A 21858-nucleotide genomic window follows, 5' to 3' on the forward strand; every position below is an offset into this window, starting at 1 on the left:
TTCTGCAATCTTCGGGTTCATGTAGTAGTGTTGACAGTCATGCTTCACAATTTTTGACTGTAGCAAGATGATTGATTCTGTGCTATAAATACAGCTGGGTAGGCTCCAGAGTGCTAGGTTTTGCAAACTGTATTCTGACCAATCAGTGTGTAGTATCACTCAATTACTTAAGCTGATTGGTTGGTTGAGCTGATTGGTTTAGGCGTCACGCTTTGTTGGACATGTCAAGAGTCCTGTATCTTGACCCTGGCCGAAGCAGCAATTGTTGGGTTATTTTAGAAATGTTGTAAATATCCTTTGTCAGAGATTTTTATATTTTTATATTTCAATTGTCATCATCATCATTGTCAGCACCTTAATTATTGTTGCTAGTGGTGATGGTTATGGCAATAGAACTTTTAACCCTAAATAAGATAATTTTCCTGCTATCTTCGTCTTGATCACCTTTAGTATTGTTGTTGTTGTTAGTGGTCATGGTCGTAGCAGTGGAAGTAATACCTCTAAGTATTATTATTATTATTATTGCTTATTTAGCTTGGGTTCGAATTTATCAATAAAATTCTTTTCTCTGATTTTCCTCTCGATTTCACTTGGGCTGTGTAATTTGTAGAATGGAAATATTATATATATTTTCCGACCACATGTTGCTAGGTGGTTACTCAAAGGTATCTGACGGACCTCTGGGTCTCTAATCTGTTGCCGGTGTACACGTGAGCGTTCTAATAGTGCGTTTCCCGTCTGACCTACATATATTTCTTCACAATTTGGGCATTTGATGCAGTAAATTAAATTTCTGCTTTTGCAGTTCATATTCGCGTTTGTGAATATTTTCCCGGTTTTTGTGTTTATATATTGACCGGTATGTATGAATTGGCATGTGCCACATCGGCTATCATTGCATTTAGATACCGTGAATGTTTGGTCTTTGTTGCTGAGGTCAAATTTTGCCTTTGTTAGTAATGTTTTCAAGTTTTTAGGCTGTCTTTTACTAAGCACCATAGCTCGATCCGTGATTATGTCTTTTAATTCATTACTTTGGGCAATGATTGGTAGGTTTGCTTTGGCAATGTTGAAGATATTCTGGTGACATGGGTTGTGTGTCACTATGAATGGTATGACTTGTTCTTGTTTTCCTCTTCCTTGGGTTGTCCTAAGTTGTTGTATAGGTATTTTTATAGCCCGCTGTATGCATTTTCTATAAGTAGAGATGGGTATTTTTGTTTGAGCAAAAATTCTCTTAGTTCTATTAGGCGTTTGTTCCTGATATTTGCATCTTCTACAATAGTACAAATTCTTCTGGCTAGGCAGTATGGGATGTTACGTTTTGTATGTGGTGGATGGCACGATTTAAAATTTAGGTATTGATGTGTGTCTGTGTGTTTATAGTATATATCTGTGGTGATGGTGGTGTCTTTTTTAATTACCATTATATCCAGGAATGGTAATTTGGTACTACTCATCTCCTTTGTAAATTGGAGAGATGGGTGTAGGTTGTTCAGGAGGATATTGAACTCTTCCAGAGTATTTAGAGATTCTGTCCAGATTATGAAACAGTCGTCTAGGTATCTCTTCCATGCCTTTTCAATATACTTTCTAAACCCAGTGCCATAGTTTACCTCCACCTCTTGGTAGAGTTGTTCTTCTAAGTATCCCATTACAGAGTTGGCGTAAACGGGAGCAAACCTCGTTCCCATCGCCGTGCCTCTAATTTGGGTGTAATTCTTTCCATTGAAGAAGAATGTGTTATTTTCTAGAATAAGCTTGACTGTGTCTAATATAAAAGGCACTGTGAATCTGCTGGGAATCACTTCTCTATGTTTTTCTAACCAGTATTTAATCGCCTTTATTCCTAAATCGTGTGGAATATTGGTGTAGAGGCTTACCACATCAAAACTTAGTAAAACTGAATTTGTTTCTGTTGTTTTGGGAAGATGGGACAGGAAGTCGATGTCATCCCTGATGAAACTTGGTATGTAAGTACATAGTGGTTTCAAAACAATGTCAATAAAATTGCTTAGACGGTGTGTAGGGCATGCTGGACCAGCTATAATAGGTCTAAGTTTTAGGTCTTTTGGATGTAATAATTTTATGTACTCACTTTCTTGTTCTTTTACTGCCTGTTGAATGTTTTTTGATTGTGTATTTTTGGTAAGCCGTAGAAGTTGCTGGGTTTTGGTTCAAAATTGGTGATGTAGTCTTTTTCATTATCCGTAAGTGAGTTGTGGTGTGTTGAAATCAGGTTGTTGATCTTTTTCATGATGTGATGGTCTATATTTGCGGGTATTTCACAATAGAAGGTTGTATCCTTCAGTTGGTCTTCAACCAAATCCTTATAGTATTCGGTATCCATAATAACAATTGCACCACCTTTATCTGCTTGTTTTTATTATTGTTTGATCGTTTTGTATACGTTTACATGCAGACATCTCTGATTTGCTAATGTTTGGCCTAACATTGGTATTGCGTCTAAGGGGAAATTTAGACAGGATATCAATGTATTGGTCAAGGTAGTTATTTCTTCTTTTGGTGGGGTGAAATTTGATTTATTCCTGTATATATATATATATATATGTATATATATATATGTATATATATATAATATATATATATATATATATATATATATGTGACCTCGTGTGTACCGTTGCCGACTTTTTTTCCTCTGTCTTCCCTTCTCTGGATCTTTCCTCCTCCTATGTTCCGACGAAGAGCACGCTCGAAACGTTAAACCCTTCTTCTTTCCTGAGCGTCCAATAATACTATATTTGTTCCACGTCCTCGCGTTGTTGTGTGTTTTTTTTGTGCTTTCTTGTTTGGATTAACTATATATATATATATATATGCACACACGCACGCGCGCGCACACACACACACACACACACATATCTGTAATTAAAAAAGTTCAAATGGGGGATTATTTCATTCAATATTATGTTTATTATAGAGATTATGTAAAAAAAAATTATACTTTACACTTCTATATTTTACTGTGCGTGTATATTCCTTATTTTTGCTTCTGGTGTCACGATGCCAGCGTTTTACAAGGTCATATGATGGGGCATCATCACCATAAGTTACTTCATTTCATCAAAAGTCTCCCGTGGTGTGCGTCCTTTCAAATACAAAAACCGGATCACTGCTCGTCACTCAACAGGCTCCATTTCACACTTGACTCGGTTCAAACACCTGTAAATCGGAAACCACAGGTGTCTTTTGCATTTCTATTAGAAACGTTTGCCTGGGAATTTACTTAAAGCGAAGAAACATCGTATGCAACAGATAAGTCGTCTTAATAACATATTTCTTGTCGCCAGATCAGAAGCACAGGCGTATGGCTATGAACTCCTCCCCATCCCCCTACTTTCCTGACCTTGCACCCTCTGATTTTCACCTCTTCCCAATCATGAAGTTGTTTTTGAAAGGAAAGCGTTTCCCAGATGATGCAGCCTTGATTTCTGAAGTCACGTTGTGCCAAGTTTCGTTGCTCTACTGCTATGGGAAGTGGGTCAGGGGCATTACTTATTGAATTCCCCTCGTATCTCTCTCTTTCACACATTACTCTCTCTGTCTCTTCACACACACTAACAGAAGCACTTCACTTACACAACATACTTTCTGTCTCCCACACCCCACCAAACACACGCACACACACACACATGTACATCAATGCTTCCCATGCACGGTAACTTTAAAAGAACTTCCCTCGTCATACAATCGCTTTCTCTTAGTCCCTTTTTGGTGAATTCACAAACTGACTTGTGGAAATAAAATGACCTGTTAATTTTTATCTGTTCATATATATACGTGTCTACCATAAATCAATCAATCTTTCTCTCTCTCTCTCTCTCTCTCTCTCTCTCTCTCTCTCTCTCTCTCTCTCTCTCCGTCTCTCTCTGTCTATCTATCTATCTATCTATCTATCTATCTATCTCTCTCTACTTCTTTCTCTTCTTTCCTGACGCTACTCCTTATTTCCACTCCATTTCAACCCATTTCACACCATTCATCCCTCATTGTCGCCAGAGATATAATAGTCTTATACACACACACACACACACACACACACATAAACGGTTTATTTCTCCAGAGGGAATTAAGGTGCATTGCTTTCAGTACTGACCAGTTCTATACTACATATGCGCACACACACACACACATACAAACTCCACACACACACACAAACACCACACACACACATACGCGTTTGTAATTACCTACATGTTTTCACATACCACTAAATCGAAGGAAATTATCTACTTACTCTCTAGTGACATCAGATGTTATGAATAAGATAAAATTGTCCACAGAAGGGATGTGTGAGTTGTACAAGCCATGTACAGGGATGTTGTCAGTAAGATGAGGGTTGGCAACGAGTATAGTCAAGAGTTTTGGGTAGAAGTAGAAGTTCACCAAGGATCAGTGCTCAGCTCCCTCTTATTCATCATAGTCAACTAGGCAATAACAGAGGAATTCAAGACAGGCTACCCCAGGGAGCACCTCTATGCTGATGACCTTGCTCTAATAGCTGAGTCACTACTAGAACTAGAGAAATTTTAAACGTAGAAGCAAGGTCTAGAATCAAAGGGCTTTAGAGTCAACCTAGCAAAAACCAAAGTCTTAGTAAGTAGACAAATCACAAATCTCTTCAGGTAGATGGCCCTGCTTGATCTGCAGAAAAGGCGAAGGTAGAAACTCCATAAGATGTACCTGGTGTAAGCTATGGGTACATAAGAGGCGCAGCAATGTCAGAGGAAGGTTAACTGTGACAGATGCATATGTGCAATAAACACCGAAGATGTACAGAAAACAGATTCCATCATATGCCAAGGGAAAAGTTAGAAGTAGTTGATAGCTTCCGTTACCTAGGTGATCAAGTCAGTAGCGGAGGTGGATGCTCTGAGAGTATAGCTGCTAGAATAACAGCCTGAGCAAAATTCAGAGAGCTTCTATTACTGCTGATAAGAAAGGGCCTCTCGCTCAGAGTGAAAGGTGGATTGTGTGATGCCTGTGTGCGAACAGTCATGCAGTGTCGGGCAATATGCCGTTCTTGTGAAGGCCTGTTGAACCAAGTGAAATCGTAGTTGAGGCTGATGCCAGTGCTACCTGACTGGCGCCCGTGCCAGTGGCATGTAAAATACATTTGAGCGTGACTGATGCCAGTGCTGACTTAGTGGCACCCTTACCGCTACGCACTCGGATGATCGGCGTTAGGAAGGGCATCGTGCTGTAGAAACCTTACCAAATTAGATTGGAGTTTGGTGCAACCTCCCGACTTGCCAGTCCTCCGTCAAACCATCTAACCAATGCCAGCATGGAAAGCGGACGTTAAACGGTGATGATGATGATGATGATACATACAAATATATACATATATACGACTACGCTCAAAATGTGTTTCTACGTGTTACCTGCACGGGAGAAGGGCGTATACAGAATTAGTATCATATAAACATGTACATACATGTTTAGGTGTGTATACATTTCGTGAAAGCAATTCTGTATACGCCCTGCTCCCGTGCAGGTAACACGTAGAAACACATTTTGAGCGTAGTCATTGCCAGAACCGCCTGACTGGTCTTTGTGTCGGTAGCACGTAAAAGCATCCACTACCCTCTCGAAGTGGTTGGCGTTAGGAAGGGCATCGAGCTGTAGAAACTTTGCCAGATCAGACTGGAGCCTGGTGCAGTCTTCTGGCTCGCCAGTCCTCAGTCAAACCGTCCAAACCATGCTAGCATGGAAAACGGGCCTTAAACGACGACGATGATGATGATGATGGCATTTATATATATATATATATATATATATATATATTATATATATATATATATATATATATTCACACTGGGAGAGGGAGCCTATAAAATTAGATAGACAGACAGTTATAGGTCGTAACACACACATTAACAAACTTACACAGGTAATCATGATTTTAAAATGGTGCATAGTAGACATATATATATATATATATATATATATATATATATACACATACATACATACATATATATATATATATATATATATATATGTATATATGTATGTATGTATATATGTGTGTGTGTGTGTATGTATGTATGTATGTATGTATGTATGTGTGTGTGTATGTATATATATGTATGTATGTGCGTGTGTGAGTGAGTGTTTCTTTGCGATAGATGCAGAGAATACACCTGCCCCTTCTCTCCTTAAAGCTATGTATTTCTCACACCCACTTTTCTTTCCCTTCCTTAGCGTTTTAAAAGTTGATTATTTGTATGTGTGTGTTTGTAGTGTGTGCGTATGTGTGTGTGTTTGTTTGTATGTACCTATGCATCTACGGAAGTATGTATGCAGCGCTACGTGCTTACCTGTGAATGACAGCTGTATTAACGTTTTTTCCTCCCACTGCCACTCCATATTTGTTGCTTACACAACACTATTCTTCCCTTCTCTGATATCAGCCACACTCACTATGCTACCACATTTTCCTCACATTAATACTCTTCGACCCTTCTCATTTTATCAAATAGTACCCCAACCCCACTAGGGAGCCCATTATAGATTTTTATTGAAATCCAATTAGCCTATAATTGAACTGGGTGTTAGTTTAACATGTATGCAAAGTTTTGTCAACATTGGTTTACTGGTGTAGACAGCGAGATGATAACAGACGGATCGCCAGATAAAAATTGCCATTTATGTATAAGATATATAGGTGCAAGAGTGACTGTGTGGTAAGAGGTTTGCTTCCCAACCACATGGTTCCGGATTCAATCCTATTGCATGGCACCGTGGGCAAGTGTCTTCTACTATAGCTTTGGGCCCACCAAAGCCTTATGAGTGGATTTGGTAGACAGAAACTGAAAGAAGCCTGTCATATATATATGTATATATCTATCTATGTATGTATGTGTCTGTGTTTGTCCCTCCATCACCACTTGACAACCGGTGTTGATGTTTTGGTTTTATGTCCCCCGTAACTTAGCAGTTCGGCAAAAGAAACCAATAGAGTAAGTACCAAGCTTAACAAGTAAGTTCTGGGGTCGATTCATTCGACTAAAAATTCAATGCGATGCCCCAGCATGGCCACAATTTAATGATTGAAGCAAGTAAAAGATACATATATAAAATGTAAATGAGCAACAGTAGAGGTACAGGTGTCAATCTGTTACGGCCGTTTCTAACGACACCTTTAATCGATTAATGAAAGCATTACAGCATTGTAAAGAAACCGTTTTCGTTAGATGAGTTCATGAACTTCAAAATACAGGATATTCGAAATAATTTGATGTAGTTTATAATCTACTTAGCAAAAACATTTACAGTGATTCTGCTACTATTTCAGTTGACATATATGTTTGAATATGTTGATCAACATCCCTACACTGGGTATTCCGTCATCTGAGACAAGTTGAGTATGCGTAGGAAAGTTCTAGACACAAAATTTAAAGTAGATAGAAGTATAAAGTTCAAAGCCCATCTTGTTCAGAAGGGTATGAACGCTTATCCATATTTCCGTCAAGGTGTACCTCCTTACATGTTATCCGAGGTATTTCCAAGCAGCGGGTTGAGTGATTCATTCAGGTTCATAGGATAAATCTAGCAGTTAATGTTCATGCGGATAGTGTAAGAAAAGTGATCAGCAGAAAGACAGTAACGTGCTTATACTGTCTCTTCATAAGCTCGTCTCCATCGTCTTGGCTTAATAGCCCTCACCGTTTGTTTTTACTGTTTTGTTCTCATTGTTCTGTCTTTTATTGTTTTTACTGTTTTGTTCTCACTGTCCTGATCTTGTTACCACTTGCACCCTCTGCAAAAAATCCCAAATTTTATTTAATTTGCTTTGCGGGAAGGACTGTTTCCACGAAGCCGCGTCTTGTCCTTGCCTTCGTAAGGTGGAGTAGTTGAAACAGGGACAACTGAAGAAGAGGAATATTCTTTATGTTGTATGTTTTGTTTTTTGTTTTTTTCGTTGTTCGAAAAAAGTTTGTTTCTATGTTTTTGTTTTTATGTTTTCGTTTCTCATTGTGTTCAACGTTTTTTTTTATGTCCCATATATGCATGTATATATACATATATATCTAGGTATGTCCATATATGTATGTATATATGCATATATTTATATATTATTTATATTATTATATGATCGAACGCCACGCATCCTTTTCCAAGTAAATTTTATCTATCATTCTATCTGTGTGTGTGTGTGTGTGTGTGTGTGTGTGTATGTGTGCGTGTGTATGTATGTATGTATGTATGTATGTATGTATGTATGCAGTTGTTGAAGTTGGGGGAGTTTGAATCATAGATGACAGGTACACTTTTTGAAGAAATTTTTCCTCATCTTTGATCCGATTGTAACTGAGGTAACTGATAAAATATCTGGGTAAGTTTTGATGTTTAACCATCAATATTCTTTTCTCTGTTGGATTCTACATTAATTTTTCCCACACTAAGATCCAGTTTGATTATCTTCAAGTTTAAAAAAAAATGTCTTAATTGAAGCAAAGTGAGTAATGGCTAATTTTCATAATTTCTACTTTTAACTGTATTGTGCATAGACATATCTGAAAGACAGCCTCTCCAGCAGCTTGTGAAGAAGCTACAGAAATATTTTATGTTGAGTTCTTAGATTTAGTCGAGTTTCGTTAATTTCATATCATGTGCTATTTTTCCACGATCATCTTTCATTTGACCAAGATATTTAAAATTTTTGTTACAGTTCTGATCTTTCCGATGTCTAAGAATGGATCTTTATGTGTATGAGTCTTTTTCAAATGTAATTATGGAGAATTAGAATGGCAAATATGCCTTATGATGTCTTAGTCATTTTACGCCGTCTGAATTTGTCTTTTATATGCTCAAAGAGGATAGTGATAATTTTTTCAAATAGTGTTCTGAATAGTTTCTGCCGCATTTAAAGAAAGTCCTTACTTAGCTGATACAGTTTTTGCAAGGTAGTGAACGTTTATAACAAATATACTTTCCTCAAAGTAAAAAATGCAGTAAATATTACTCATTGTGCCCCACCTACCCACTATTGGAAATTGGAAAAGCAGGCTTTTGGAATAGCTGTTTGAATTTCCCTATTTCTCCACCCACTCCCTCAGACACACACATGCACTCACGCACACGCGCGCACACACACACACACACACACACACACACTCATCGTGCCTTTGGAACAGCAAAAACCACTAAAATGAACTTTTGTGTTTTTCGTAATTTTATCGTATTCCACATTCTGAAACATTTTGTAACTCGCATTAAAAGAAAAAAATCTTACACCTTCTTCAATCTTTCATTGTACTTTTGACAATGAAGGAAAAGCTTAACTCCGCAAGTGGATGTTTAAGAAATAAAATTTGATTTCTCAAAAATATATCTATAAGCGACATTTTCAGTCATTTATTTGAACTTTTTCTGCTAACTCATTAAATTCAATTACATGAGATAGATGGGATTTGAGATTTAAATTTGGTAATATTCCAACATTTTCATTTTTGTTCATGAGGATCCCACGGAAATTGAAGTGCCCTAGGTCGCCATGGTTTAAATCCGGTCCTGTATATATACTTATAGTCGTTTTATGAAGTTTGTGTTACGTTGTATTGACTTGCAGTGAAAATTACCGTGATTTTAATCTATCTATCCATGCATGCATACATACGTACATGTATGTATGTATTATGTATGTATGCATGCATGTATGTATGTGTAGCGTGACACAAGAAGACAGTGACATTTTGTACGAGATCTCGCCGGCGGCCATCGCCAGGTCCGAGACAAGAGCGAGATCTCGCCTACAACCATGTTTACCATGTAGGAGAGTGGATAGTGATAGTGTAGGTCGTCCACAATTTCATAGAGATCACACAAATATATTAACCAAACATCCCAAATATTCACATACGCGTCAGATACGTTGAATGCACACAACAAAATTACGGAGAAAAATTATTCCAAACCGAGGTACAAAATATTTACCGAAAGAATAAAATCTGGTACCGATTATAATTGTATTTTAATTGATTCAAATTAATGTACTTCATCTTGAAAAGTGGCAAAATTTTTGTCGGTTGCCATCTGGGATAATTTCTGTGTTTATCCATAACGTTATTGCTTTTACACCTGTTAATTAAATTTACCTGAATAAAAGTAAAATTTACTTAGCAAGACCATCTAAAATTACATAACTATAAACCACCCACTGACAAAATTTCAAATCTGGGAGTAAAAAATTTACAAAGTTACAAGTAAATGTTGTGGACACCGCTCTTGAACCTGAATAATTCAAAATAACATGAACATATATATATATATATATGTTGATAAAAATGGTAAGACCATCATCGTTTAACATCCGCTTTCGATGCTGGCATGGGTTGGACGGTTTGACTGAAGACTGGCAAGCCAGGGCCTGCTCAGGACTCCAATCTGATCTGGCAAGATATCCACAGCTGGTCCCCTTCCTAACGCCAACCACTCCAAGAGTGTATTGGATATTTTTACGTGCCACTGGCACGAGGACCGGTCAGGCAGCACTGGCATCGACTACACTCGAATGGTGCCACGCTCGAATACACACACACACACATATATATATATATATATATATATATATATATATATATATAGAGAGAGAGAGAGAGAGAGAGAGAGAGAGAGAGAGAGAGAGAGAGAGATCAATAAATGGTGGGGTTGTGTTGACCGCACGTGGAGAAATGATAAGCAAAGAAATTGTAAAAAGGCAGAATGCTAAATTGAAAGAAAATTTTAATGAAAATGGGTGTATGGAAAAGTTTTTGAAAAATTGATAAAATATATATATATTAATTCAAACCGGTTTTCGTCATAATGTGACTTTTCAAGAATTGTAAAGAAAAGAAATTTTTTTAAATGTGAGGAGGGGGAAAAAAGAAAATTATATTGTTTTTTGCAGAAAAATAAAAATAAATATATACAAAAATTAAAAAATAGGTACTCCGATACATTATAAAGTCTTTGTGTATCTTGAGTTTAATGATTGTTCACGAAAAAATTACCTTGAAGTATTGAGATCCAATGGGATTAAATCCATGTGTTGTTTAATTTAATTAAGGGTGTCTCTTAAGTGCCTGGCAAAACAGGAAGTAGTGGTAGTCCAGTTCGTATGTTGTGAATAAGGGGAGACAACTCTATGGGTTTTGAGCTCTTCAATTTGTGTTTATCAATTTTTTGTAATAAAGGGTGTTAATAAACCTTAAATTAAAAAATTATCATTTTAGCTTCATTTGCATTATTTTTTTATATAATTGTTTGTTAACTTAACATTCAGATTTTAACACTTTATTTATATTGTTTTCTGATTATATAAATTTGCATAAACCAATTTATAATTACATTTCAGATTGTTATGTCATATATAATAAAAATAATAATAATAATAACAACAGTAATAATAATGATATTTAAAGAATATAAGTTTTAGCTTGAGGTGATGACTGCATGGTATCCTTATATATTTGTGTTAGTCCATCCATGAAGAATGAGGTAGAAAAAAGAAGTATGATCAACGAGGAGTTTCCATATTAAGATGCGTTTTGAATTTTTCAATAAAGAGATTCTCCTTGTTAATTCTCTCCTGTGTGGTGATTCCGTCTTTACATTGGTAGAAGGGGAATATGTAGAATTTGGGATTTTTGTCTTTAGCGCATGAGTCTATGTGGTCACTCAGTGGGATTTGCCGGTATTCCGGAGTTTTTTTTTCTTTATGCACCGCTACTCTTTTACGTAACGGGAGGCTCGTTTGTCCAACATAATTATGTTGGCAACCAGCGCATGTGAGAACGTAGATAAGGTTCTCGGAGGAACAGGAGAAGTTGGTCTTGATTTTAAACTTCGTTCCTTGTTTGAAGATAAATTCAGAGCCTTCAAGTAGGAAGGGGCAGGTACCACAGTTTGGGCGTGCACATTTTTTAACTGCTGGGGTGGATGTGGTGTGTGAAGTTTGGTATTTGTCAAGAGTTTTTTTTTTAATTTGTGTTGCCTTTTACATTTGAGGATTTTGTGTGTGTTTATAATGTTTTTCATTTTTGGGTCTGTTGACAGTAGACTGATGTTTTGTATGATTGTGGTGTATGCTTCGATATTTTTGGGGTAGTGGGTGGAAATGTATGGAAGTATTTTGGGGTTGTGTGTGTTGCTGGGTTGGGTGGTTTTCAGTGTAATGTTGTCTAGTTCTTTGGCGTGTTTTATTCCATGCTCTATAAGGGTGGAGGGATATTGGCGTTGTAATAGTGTTTTTTTGAGGTCTTGAAGGCGTATTTCTTGAGTTTTGGGATCCGAGATAATGGTGCATACCCTTTTAGCTAAGTTGAAAGGGATATTTGTCTTGGTGTGTTTTGGGTGGCATGAACTAAAGAGGAGGTATTGTTGTGAGTCTGTAGGTTTGTGGTAGATGTCTGTTATGATTTGGTTCTTAGGTGTTTTTATAATTAGGAGATCAAGGAAAGGAAGATGATGTTTGCTTAATTCCATAGTGAATTGGATGTTGGGATGTATGTTGTTCAGTATGGTTTTGAATTCCAGAAGTTTTTCATAAGGTTCTTTCCATATGATGAAACAATCATCCAAATACCTTTTCCAGTTTTCCATTAGGTAGGTGTGGAAAACATGTCCAAATTTCTGGCGTGATATCTCATAGAGTGATAGTTCGAAGAAACCCATTATGAGGTTCGCAAGGACTGGTGCAGCCTTGGTACCCATCGCAATACCACATTTTTGACGGTAGTGTGTGTTGTCGAAGAGGAAATAATTGTTTGTCAGAATGAACTTGAGTGATTCCGTAATAAAGGTCTTGTGAATGCGGTCAGGGAATGTCTCTGGGTGTTTTTCTAGCCAGAAATCAATTGCCTCAATACCATATTCATGCGGGATGTTGGTGTAGAGGTTGATGACATCAAAGGATACCAGGAGCGCCTCCTCGTTAACTGTTTTCGGGAGGTGTTTGAGCATGTCCAGATCATCCCTAATGAAACTTTTGATGGGGGTAAGGAAAGGTTTCAAAAGGATGTCTAGGAAATTACTCAGGCGGTGTGTTTCACAGGAGGTGCCAGCCACGATGGGCCTTAGTTTTAGGTCCTCCGGTGCTTTGATGTTGGTGTGGATGTCAGAGGAGAGTTTGCAGGCTTCGATGATGTATTTATTTTTATGGATTTTAGGAAGGCCATAAAAAAGGCTAGGCTTGCATTTGAAATTGGTGATATAATCCATTTCTTTTTCTGTGAGTCCCTGACCGTGTTGGAGTATGAGTGTGGTGAGGTTTTTGATTGTTTTTTGTTGTTTATAGTTGTTAATAACCTCATAGAAAGTGTTGTTGTTTAGCATGGAAAGCACTAGGTATTTATAAAACTCCGTGTCCATTAGAACCACAGCGCTCCCTTTGTCGGCTTCTTTGATGGTAAGGTTTTCAAAAACTTTTCCATACACCCATTTTCATTAAAATTTTCTTTCAATTTGGCATTCTGCCTTTTTACAATCATCTTCATACTTGCTTCCTCCTTCTCTGACTCATTGTCACACAGCTTCTCAATTATTTTTCCACTTTCCTTTTCCGTCTCACTTTTATCATATTTCTTTCTCGTTACCTCTTTCTCTTCCACCTCTTCCTTCTTCTTTTTCTGATTAGCCGGTGGCGGGCCCACCTCTGCTCTCCTCCTTCTTTTTCTTTCCACTAGCGTGAATTCTTCTTCCGCTGTTTTCTCATTATTCTCGACTGTCACTGCCTGTTCGACTTTTTGTTTAGTCTCTCTCTGTTCTTTTCGTGGGTATCTCGCCTTCATGTGCCCCTTTTCGCCACATTCGTAGCACACAGGCGGTCTTCCCTCCACCTTCATTCTTAGTGTAAAACCGTCAGGTAACACTATCTCCTCTGTTATTTTGTTCAGATCTTCCACTGTTGCCTGGATTGTTAGCTCCAACCCGTAGCCCCAGTAGTCCAACTTGTTTGTTCTGTTGGACTTCAATATTCTGGCCTCGTCTTCCATGTTGTACATAATGGCCGTCATTAGCCATGCCTCCTCCAGCTCAGGGGGCACCTGGCCCACCCGAACTCTCGCCACACGTTTGCCGCAATAGGATGGCAGAAGAATCCATTCTTCTGAGCGGATTGCCTCCGTAGCATGCCTTATCGTTTCCTCTTCCGATGTGAAACGCACATCCACAGTTGCATATTTTCTGCCGCTTGTTCTAAAGGTTATCACCTTTTCCATGCTTTCCAACACCTTCTCAATCTCCTCTACAGTTGCTATGTCGATTTTTCTTGTAGCGACCTTCATGGTCTTGTATGTCACTGTCTTCTTCATAACGCTGTTCATTAGTTCTTCGAGTGACGACAATTTTATCTTGTCGCCTTCTTTTTTCAGTAGCTTCTCGCTAGCTTTCATTTTCCTGGGCTCGACCTTTATTTCAAAGGTCTCTAATGCTTCTTTCTCTGCTTCTCTTCCAGTTGCGGCTGCATAGCTGTGGCCTCCCGCTGGCGCCTTCTCCATTTCCTCAATGGGAAAAATCAACTTCAACAAAAATTAACGATATAACACACGATAATCAACAGCAATATAACAACAGCAATAATCAACAATAAATTCACGTTCTACTCACAATTATAACTCAACTTCAATTTTTTTTTACCAACACGAACTGCCAATCACTCACAGTTCTTTAATTTATGACAATGAGTCAGTCCACCATTAGTTACTTGGGGGATGGTTGGAATCCTTCCACTACATCTCCCCTTTTTAGAATAAGTCTCCCCTATCATCTCCTCTTTTCAGAATTGAACTCTGCTCCGAGTTTTAATATCTCTTACGTTTAGGGTTCAATTCCAATGTTTGCGTTTTCTGGTGCTAGAACGTGTAGTTTCAAATTGCTTGGGTGTTGGTACCTTAAACGTGTCATACAATATTTCCATAGGAATTCCATTTCTCGTGTTTGTTTTTCCGTCAATCTTTTCTTAAGCTGGTTAATATGTCTTTTGTATTCGACATTTTGGATCTTTTCTAAAAGATGGACAGAATTTTCTACTTAACTAAATAATTTGAAACTTCGTATAATTCTTTGAGCTAAATACCACTTATGAAACAAAAGGTACTTAGGGTAGTGTTGAGAGAATTCAGAATTATCCTCATTAGAAATTCACTGCCTGTGTTACAAATGTCTTTGGAATCAACACATTCTTGCTTCACACATGTTGGCTAGTCAAAAGGTGAAGGAAATTATCATTGCTAGTTATATAGATAGGTTCTGTAGTAGCCACTGTCACATAATGTGTAGGAAACTCAATTTTCTATCTTTGCATTTGTGTTGGAACTCTGTCCTGCTGTATTTGATGTTCAAATGCTGTTTCACTTTTGTTCATGCTGAATGTCACAAGGTTTCATAGAACTTCTCTCCCTACAAATTCACACACACACACACACACACACACAGAAAGTTCAAAGGCATGTGCAATCTGATTGTTCACAAAACCAACTCGTTTAAACAGGTTATTTGATAAAACATACCAGTCGTCATCATCATCATCATCATCATAACAAACCTCCTCATCCCCATCACCACTATCATCATCATCATAATTGTTTTAACAGTTGCTTTTCCATGCTTTCATGGGTTAGATAGAGTTCACCGTAGCAGATTTTCTATAGCTGGATGCCTTTCCTGCCATCAACCTTTGCCTGTTTCCAAGTAGGTTAGTATTTCTTCATAGTCAGACATATTGGTTTCAAATTGTGGTACAGGTCAGCAGTTTTTGAAGGGAAGGGGAATTCGAATGCATCGTCCCTAGTACTTGACTGGTACTTGCTTTATTGACCCTGGAAGGATGAAAGGCAAAGTTACCCTAGGCGCTATTTCAGCTCAGAATGTAAAAATGAACAAAATACCCGCAAGCATTTTGTTTGGTATGCTCTCAGTTCTACTAGCTCACCACCTTCCCATGGTCAGACATATTTCCACAGAATACTGGAAATGAATGATATTTATTTTCAGTAATCATATATTGTCAAGACAAGGAGACATAAACATCCATACACTCACACACATACATAGTATAAATATAGTAGAAGACACTTGTCCAAGGTGTCAGCAGTGGGACGGAACTTCAAACTTTGTGGTTGGGAAGCAAACTTCTTAACCATAGAGCCATGCCTCTACCTGTATATTAATTAATAAAATAGAAACAAAGAATTGTAATATGGGATATTTTTTATTTGTTAATGTATTATATTACTAGGTTGTTATATATTTAATGATTTCTATTTCTCTTTATTATTTCTAGAAACCAGTCTGTCAATTCATTGTTGTGGTCAGCATCTTCTTTCTACTGGTTGCCTGGCACCAATATACTGCAAATAAACAATATACAGTAACAACCTCAAGCAAACATAATCAAAAGTTAATTGATGAAACACGTCAAAAACAGAAGAAAAATTTAAGTCTGATGGAACAGAAATTGCTTCAGTTAAACAACAAAACTAAATATGTTATTTTTCATTGTGTTGGTCGTAGTCTTTGTGGAGGTTGGGGAGATAGGCAGCATGGAATAATCTCTGTATATTTAATGGCACTGACCATGGGTCGGCGCTTTGGCATTATTATTTCAAGACCTTGCGATATTTCTAAATATCTTCAACCAAACAAAGTTAACTGGAAGATTGACTCAAAAGAGTTGCATGGCTTAAAAAGTCGTTACCTTAATTTGGTTGATGGGAATAAGTACATTTCCTCTTTACAATCAGCAGACTTAGAAACACTTTACCCTGAAGATGTCCTCTATGTGAGTACAAACAGAATCTATTTTTATGCCTTGAAAAAGAATGCTCGATACAAAGAACAATTACTTTGGGCATCACAAAAGTCATATGGAAATATATTTGCTAAAGTGATGAATTTATTGTTTCGCTTCAGTGATCTTCTTCAGGCAAAATTTGACAAATTCTTTGAAGTCAATATTCCCAAAACAAATATGCATCTGGTGTGTGCTCAGATTCGAATTGGAAAAAACCCCAGTGTGCCAGGAGATTCCCAAAGGAATTCAATGTCAGATGTTCAGAATGTGTGGAACTTCTTAAGTAAATACAATAACACCAGCAAGTACAAAATATTTGTGACCACAGACTCAAAGGAGGTGCAGGATATAGCTTCAAAAAAATTTTCTTCTCAATTCATGTATACCTCTGGGGAAATAATTCATGTGGATAGGCTCCGTAAAGGTGTGAAAGATACATGTGACGCTCTAAGGAAGATTCTTATGGACCAATATATTTTGACTAAATGTGATACATTGTTAGTGAGCAGAAGTGGTTTTGGTGAAAATGCTTTGCTAATGAGAGAAAAAGAAAATAACATTTTTCATTTTAAAAATGGAAAAGTAACACGTATCAACATAGAAAAATTTTTTCCTGGCTGGGAAAAAACTTGGTTGTGAACTAGGGGCTTTTGACACACAGAATCTAAAAATGACATCCATTTATTATCACTATGTCAAGATTTTAAGGTACTGGATCCATAGAATTTCATTGTTTTTTCAATAAAACAGCTTTTGAGGAGCAAGGCATAACATACAACCATATGTAGAAATTGGTTTTCCTTCAAAACCAGAATGTTTTCTTAAAATTTTCCAATAGAACTAGTAAAAGTTTTAAAATTTTTACTGACAAATTATATCATTGCTTGTGCCTAATTTCCCATGAATGTCTATTTGGATGATTTTCTTGAGTGATGAACCTCAGGGAGATCATGAGCAAAGTTATAGTAATACTTCACCATCATTCATAAGTCGCATTTGCCTTGATACCTTTGTTTTTATGTCCTGCTGGAAATGTTCTCTCTGCTCATCACTTGCATCACCAAGATTTTCAAGGAATTTATTGTGGTAACCATGGAGATAGTGCTTTATGCTCATATTTGCTCCTAACTTTTGAAAGTTGTCCAGCATGTTGCTGACAATTTTGGCATAGCTGACTGCTTTCTTGTTGTCCAGAAAGCCATTTACAACTATTACAAATAAATTTCATGCTGCTGCTTCAAAGCAATTCATTGAATTTATCAAGTTCTCATTTTTAATCAATTTTCTGATGTGAGGCCCATCAAATATTCCAGCATTTATCTTATCACTGCTCAGCCTGGGAAATGTGCTGCAAACAAACTGCTCCATAATGCCAAGGTTGAGATGGAGTGGAGGTAGGATGTTTTTCTCCAGTTGAATTAAAAAGCTCTTCAACCACATTAAAAGACCCTGGAACTAATATTTGCTATGGCCATTCTTTGATCATCCAATGTTTTTCCTTGGCTGTAAATTTCAGACTAAATTTCCACAGATAAATAATGCATTTTTCTGAAAAATGAGGAAATTGCAAAATTTGTTGGGGTTGGGTGTCTTGAAATCTAGATATGATAGTAAAAAATGGATTCCATTTTTAGATTCAACATTTCAAAAACCTTCAAACCAAGTTAAAATGTCCTGACAACAAAATACCTGTTGGATTGTGTAATTAGACTTGATAAGTGATTTCAAATGTTTGTCTTGCTCACCTTCATCACAAAGCATTAGTTGTCCCAGGGATTTAGTAGAAGATAACTGCTTTAACTGATTGAACCAAAAGCTATATGACTGAGAAGTGGACTTCTTAACTACACAACCATACCTGCACTTGTTCAAGAGTATTTGGTTCCATGTTCTTTAGTCAAATGCTACAAATTCTGGCTTTGCTTCTTATTCCTGTTTTATTTAAATAAGTACCTGTAATATAATGAGGATAATTAAAATGACTGTTATTCCTGACCCTATAAAAATTAAACTTATATTAAGTCAGCAGATATATCATTACAGGGTGATGAATCTGTAGGAAATGGCTGGGAGACCAAAAGTTTTAGCAGTTAACCATTCAAAGTCTTCAAACAACAGATTTCCCTTGCCTCAGTTCTGAATTAAAACATTTACACAGTATTTTTCTCAATTTCTTCTTAATCCATTTTATTATAAAGTCAGTCTTGTAAATGGAGACATCGAATCTCAAGAAAGCTGCTGTTTGTTTAATAGTTAAACCTGTTACAAATTTCTACTTATATTTTTTTATGTTTATCTCGGGGTTATGAATAAAAGTAAAATAAATTTTGTTTCCCAGTCTCTCTTTATGTTTATCCAAATTTAATTCTATCGTTCTTTATCTCTCAACTATTCCCTATCTTGCTCTCTCTCTCACTCTCTCTCTCTCTCACTCTCTCTCTCTCTCTCTCTCTCTCTTTATAACTGTTTCTCTGTTACCCACTCAAGGATCTCTTATCTCTTTTGATATTTTTCAGTTTTCTCTTTATCTTTCATTCTCTCTCACTTTCTCTTTCTCTCAATGTATAAATGTATGAATGCATACACTGCATATATATTCATATATATATGTATATGTATATATATATATATATAGAAATTCTGGGTGAGTACTTGATAATTGTAAGCACCTGTATATACCGTTTGGTGGTGTAGGTGGTGGAGTAAATTAATCAAAATAAAAACATGATGCCAAGGATTCAGCGGTACATATGTTTCGGGCCTTTATTAGACGGATTTATAACAATGCATAATGTATGTCTGTGGCCTTCTTTAGCCGCGCACAACAACTTCCACAAGGACATGTATTACATCAAAAATTCTTGGTTGGGGATGCAAATCCTCCCATTCGCGTACGACATAATGCGGCAACAGCATAAAAATGAAGCGTCCATCTCGTTCTTCTCTCAATGTAGAATGAGGAAATTTGGATGTTGAAGTAATGTAAATAAATTAATAAATAAATATATACATATATAAATATATAAATGTAGACAGACGTGAAGGAACCTGGTAATAAGAGTGAATAGAGATAAAGATGGAGGGGCGAGAATTCAGGACGAAGGATAAAAAATATATTAAAAAATACATAAAAAGTGTAAGTAAATAAAAAAAAATATAAAAATGTAGAGTGTAAAGATATAAAGAGATATAAAATATAAAAGAATATAAATGAATATAAAGGTATAAAGTTATAAAAATAAAAATAGAATAAAAATATAAAAAATGTAAAAGAATATAAGGATAAGGGATATATAGTAGTTACGGACCAAACATGGTGGTCAGGAAAATGACAAATTCTGGTTGTAGAAGTCTGGGGTGTCGTAAATCAACAGGAGCGTCTGGGGACTTAGTGTATTGTAAATCAGAGATGTTGAGCAGCTTATCTGGTTCTTCGTATTAAGTGGTCATCTTGTACATACGTACCCGCATGGATGCATACACCCATATACACGCGCACATATACGCACGCATACCCAGCTACAAGCATATAAGCATACATACGTACTCACGTGTAAACATATACAGATACACATATACACACACACACGCACACATGCGCACATATATATACACACAACAGAATATGCATATATATACACGGACAATAAACATGTACATATATATATACACACACGCACACATACGCATATACATATACATATACACATATGCATACATGTATACATATACATATATACACATATACATATACACACATATACTCGCACCCATACCCGCACACGCACATATATATATGTGTGCATACATGCACACCCACGTGTGCATACATACACGCATACACACATACACACGGACCCACGCGCATGTATCCACACGCACACACAGACACATCTGTGTGTCTATATGTGCGTGTGCGCATACCCTTACATACATATACACAGATGCGCACACATACAGATATAGATATAAGATATTAAAAGATGTATAACAAATGTATATAAGAAATCTACAAACGCATGTAAAGAAACGGACCCACGAACTCACGTCTACACGCACACGCACACACATCTGTGTGTCTATACGTGCGTGTACACATACACTTACGTACACACACACAGACACACGCACATATAGGTATAGCTATAAGATATTAAAAGATGCATAAAAATATGTGTAAACATATGTATATAAGAAATCTACGAAAGCATGTAAAAAAAATTATTAAAGATGTATAACGGGGGTGCGCATATCTAGACACAGATATTTACTCATACATACGTATACACATGTATACATATACATACGTACCCGGACACACGTATAATCATAAAGCGGATACATAGATAAGTAAATAAGGAAAAAGCTAAAAATAGACATATATAGAGATATAAAGTGATAAAATAGGGGTAAAAATAGGAGTAAGAATGAGGGTAAGAATAAGAATTAGAAATAAAAATAAGAAATAAAATATAAAAATTAGAAATAAAATATAAAAATCATAAAAACTATAAAAATTTAAATATAGGATAAAATAAAAATAAGAATAAAGGTAAAGCAAAATAAAATAGGATAAAATAAAATATAAATATAATCGGGTAAAGCTTAACATGAGATGAGGGTAAAAATAAAAGGTGGTTGAAAGTGTAAAGTTAAAGGTGTGTGCTAAATGTGACCACGTAGGGGCGGGCGGGGGGAACTGAAAATTGGAAGGGTGGGAAGCGGGGTTTGGTGGTGTGCGCTCAACATCAGAGTTAGAAATGGGAAAAAGTATAGATATAGGGAAAGAAAAAATCTAGATAGGAAGAATGTAGGTGTAGGAGAAGAAATATAATAGGGAAAAAAAATATATGGGAGACAAAATGTGTATATATAGGAAAAAGTAAGAAAATATATATATAGGAAAACGGGATGCGCTGGAGCCGACAGGTTGCACTGGGTGGGAGGAACTTGCATGGGGGAGTTGGTATAATAGTCTAAGCTTTGTAGTATTTGAAAGTATTAATAAGCTTGTGTATACAGGATGGTTTGAAATCTGACCTTTTGTTAATAAG

General features: G+C 36.6%; 1 protein-coding gene across 2 annotated transcripts in view; it reads left to right on the forward strand.

Annotated features, from left to right (window-relative positions):
• LOC115215933 overlaps positions 1-19136 on the forward strand; it is a 20950-nt gene extending 1814 nt beyond the window's left edge. The window contains exons 1-2 of one of the 2 annotated variants that reach the window (XM_036505980.1): positions 15556-15706; positions 16295-19136. In XM_036505980.1, the coding sequence (XP_036361873.1) occupies positions 16457-17443 (987 nt within the window). In that variant the 5' untranslated portion in view covers positions 15556-15706; positions 16295-16456 and the 3' untranslated portion in view covers positions 17444-19136. Of the gene's footprint in view, positions 1-15555; positions 15707-16294 lie in introns of those variants that run through there. The other variant, XM_029785295.2, reaches the window with a different exon arrangement.
• Positions 19137-21858: the final 2722 nt, after the last annotated feature.

Source organism: Octopus sinensis, linkage group LG9 (assembly GCF_006345805.1).
Source record: "Octopus sinensis linkage group LG9, ASM634580v1, whole genome shotgun sequence".
Classification (NCBI taxonomy): Eukaryota; Metazoa; Mollusca; class Cephalopoda; order Octopoda; family Octopodidae; genus Octopus; species Octopus sinensis.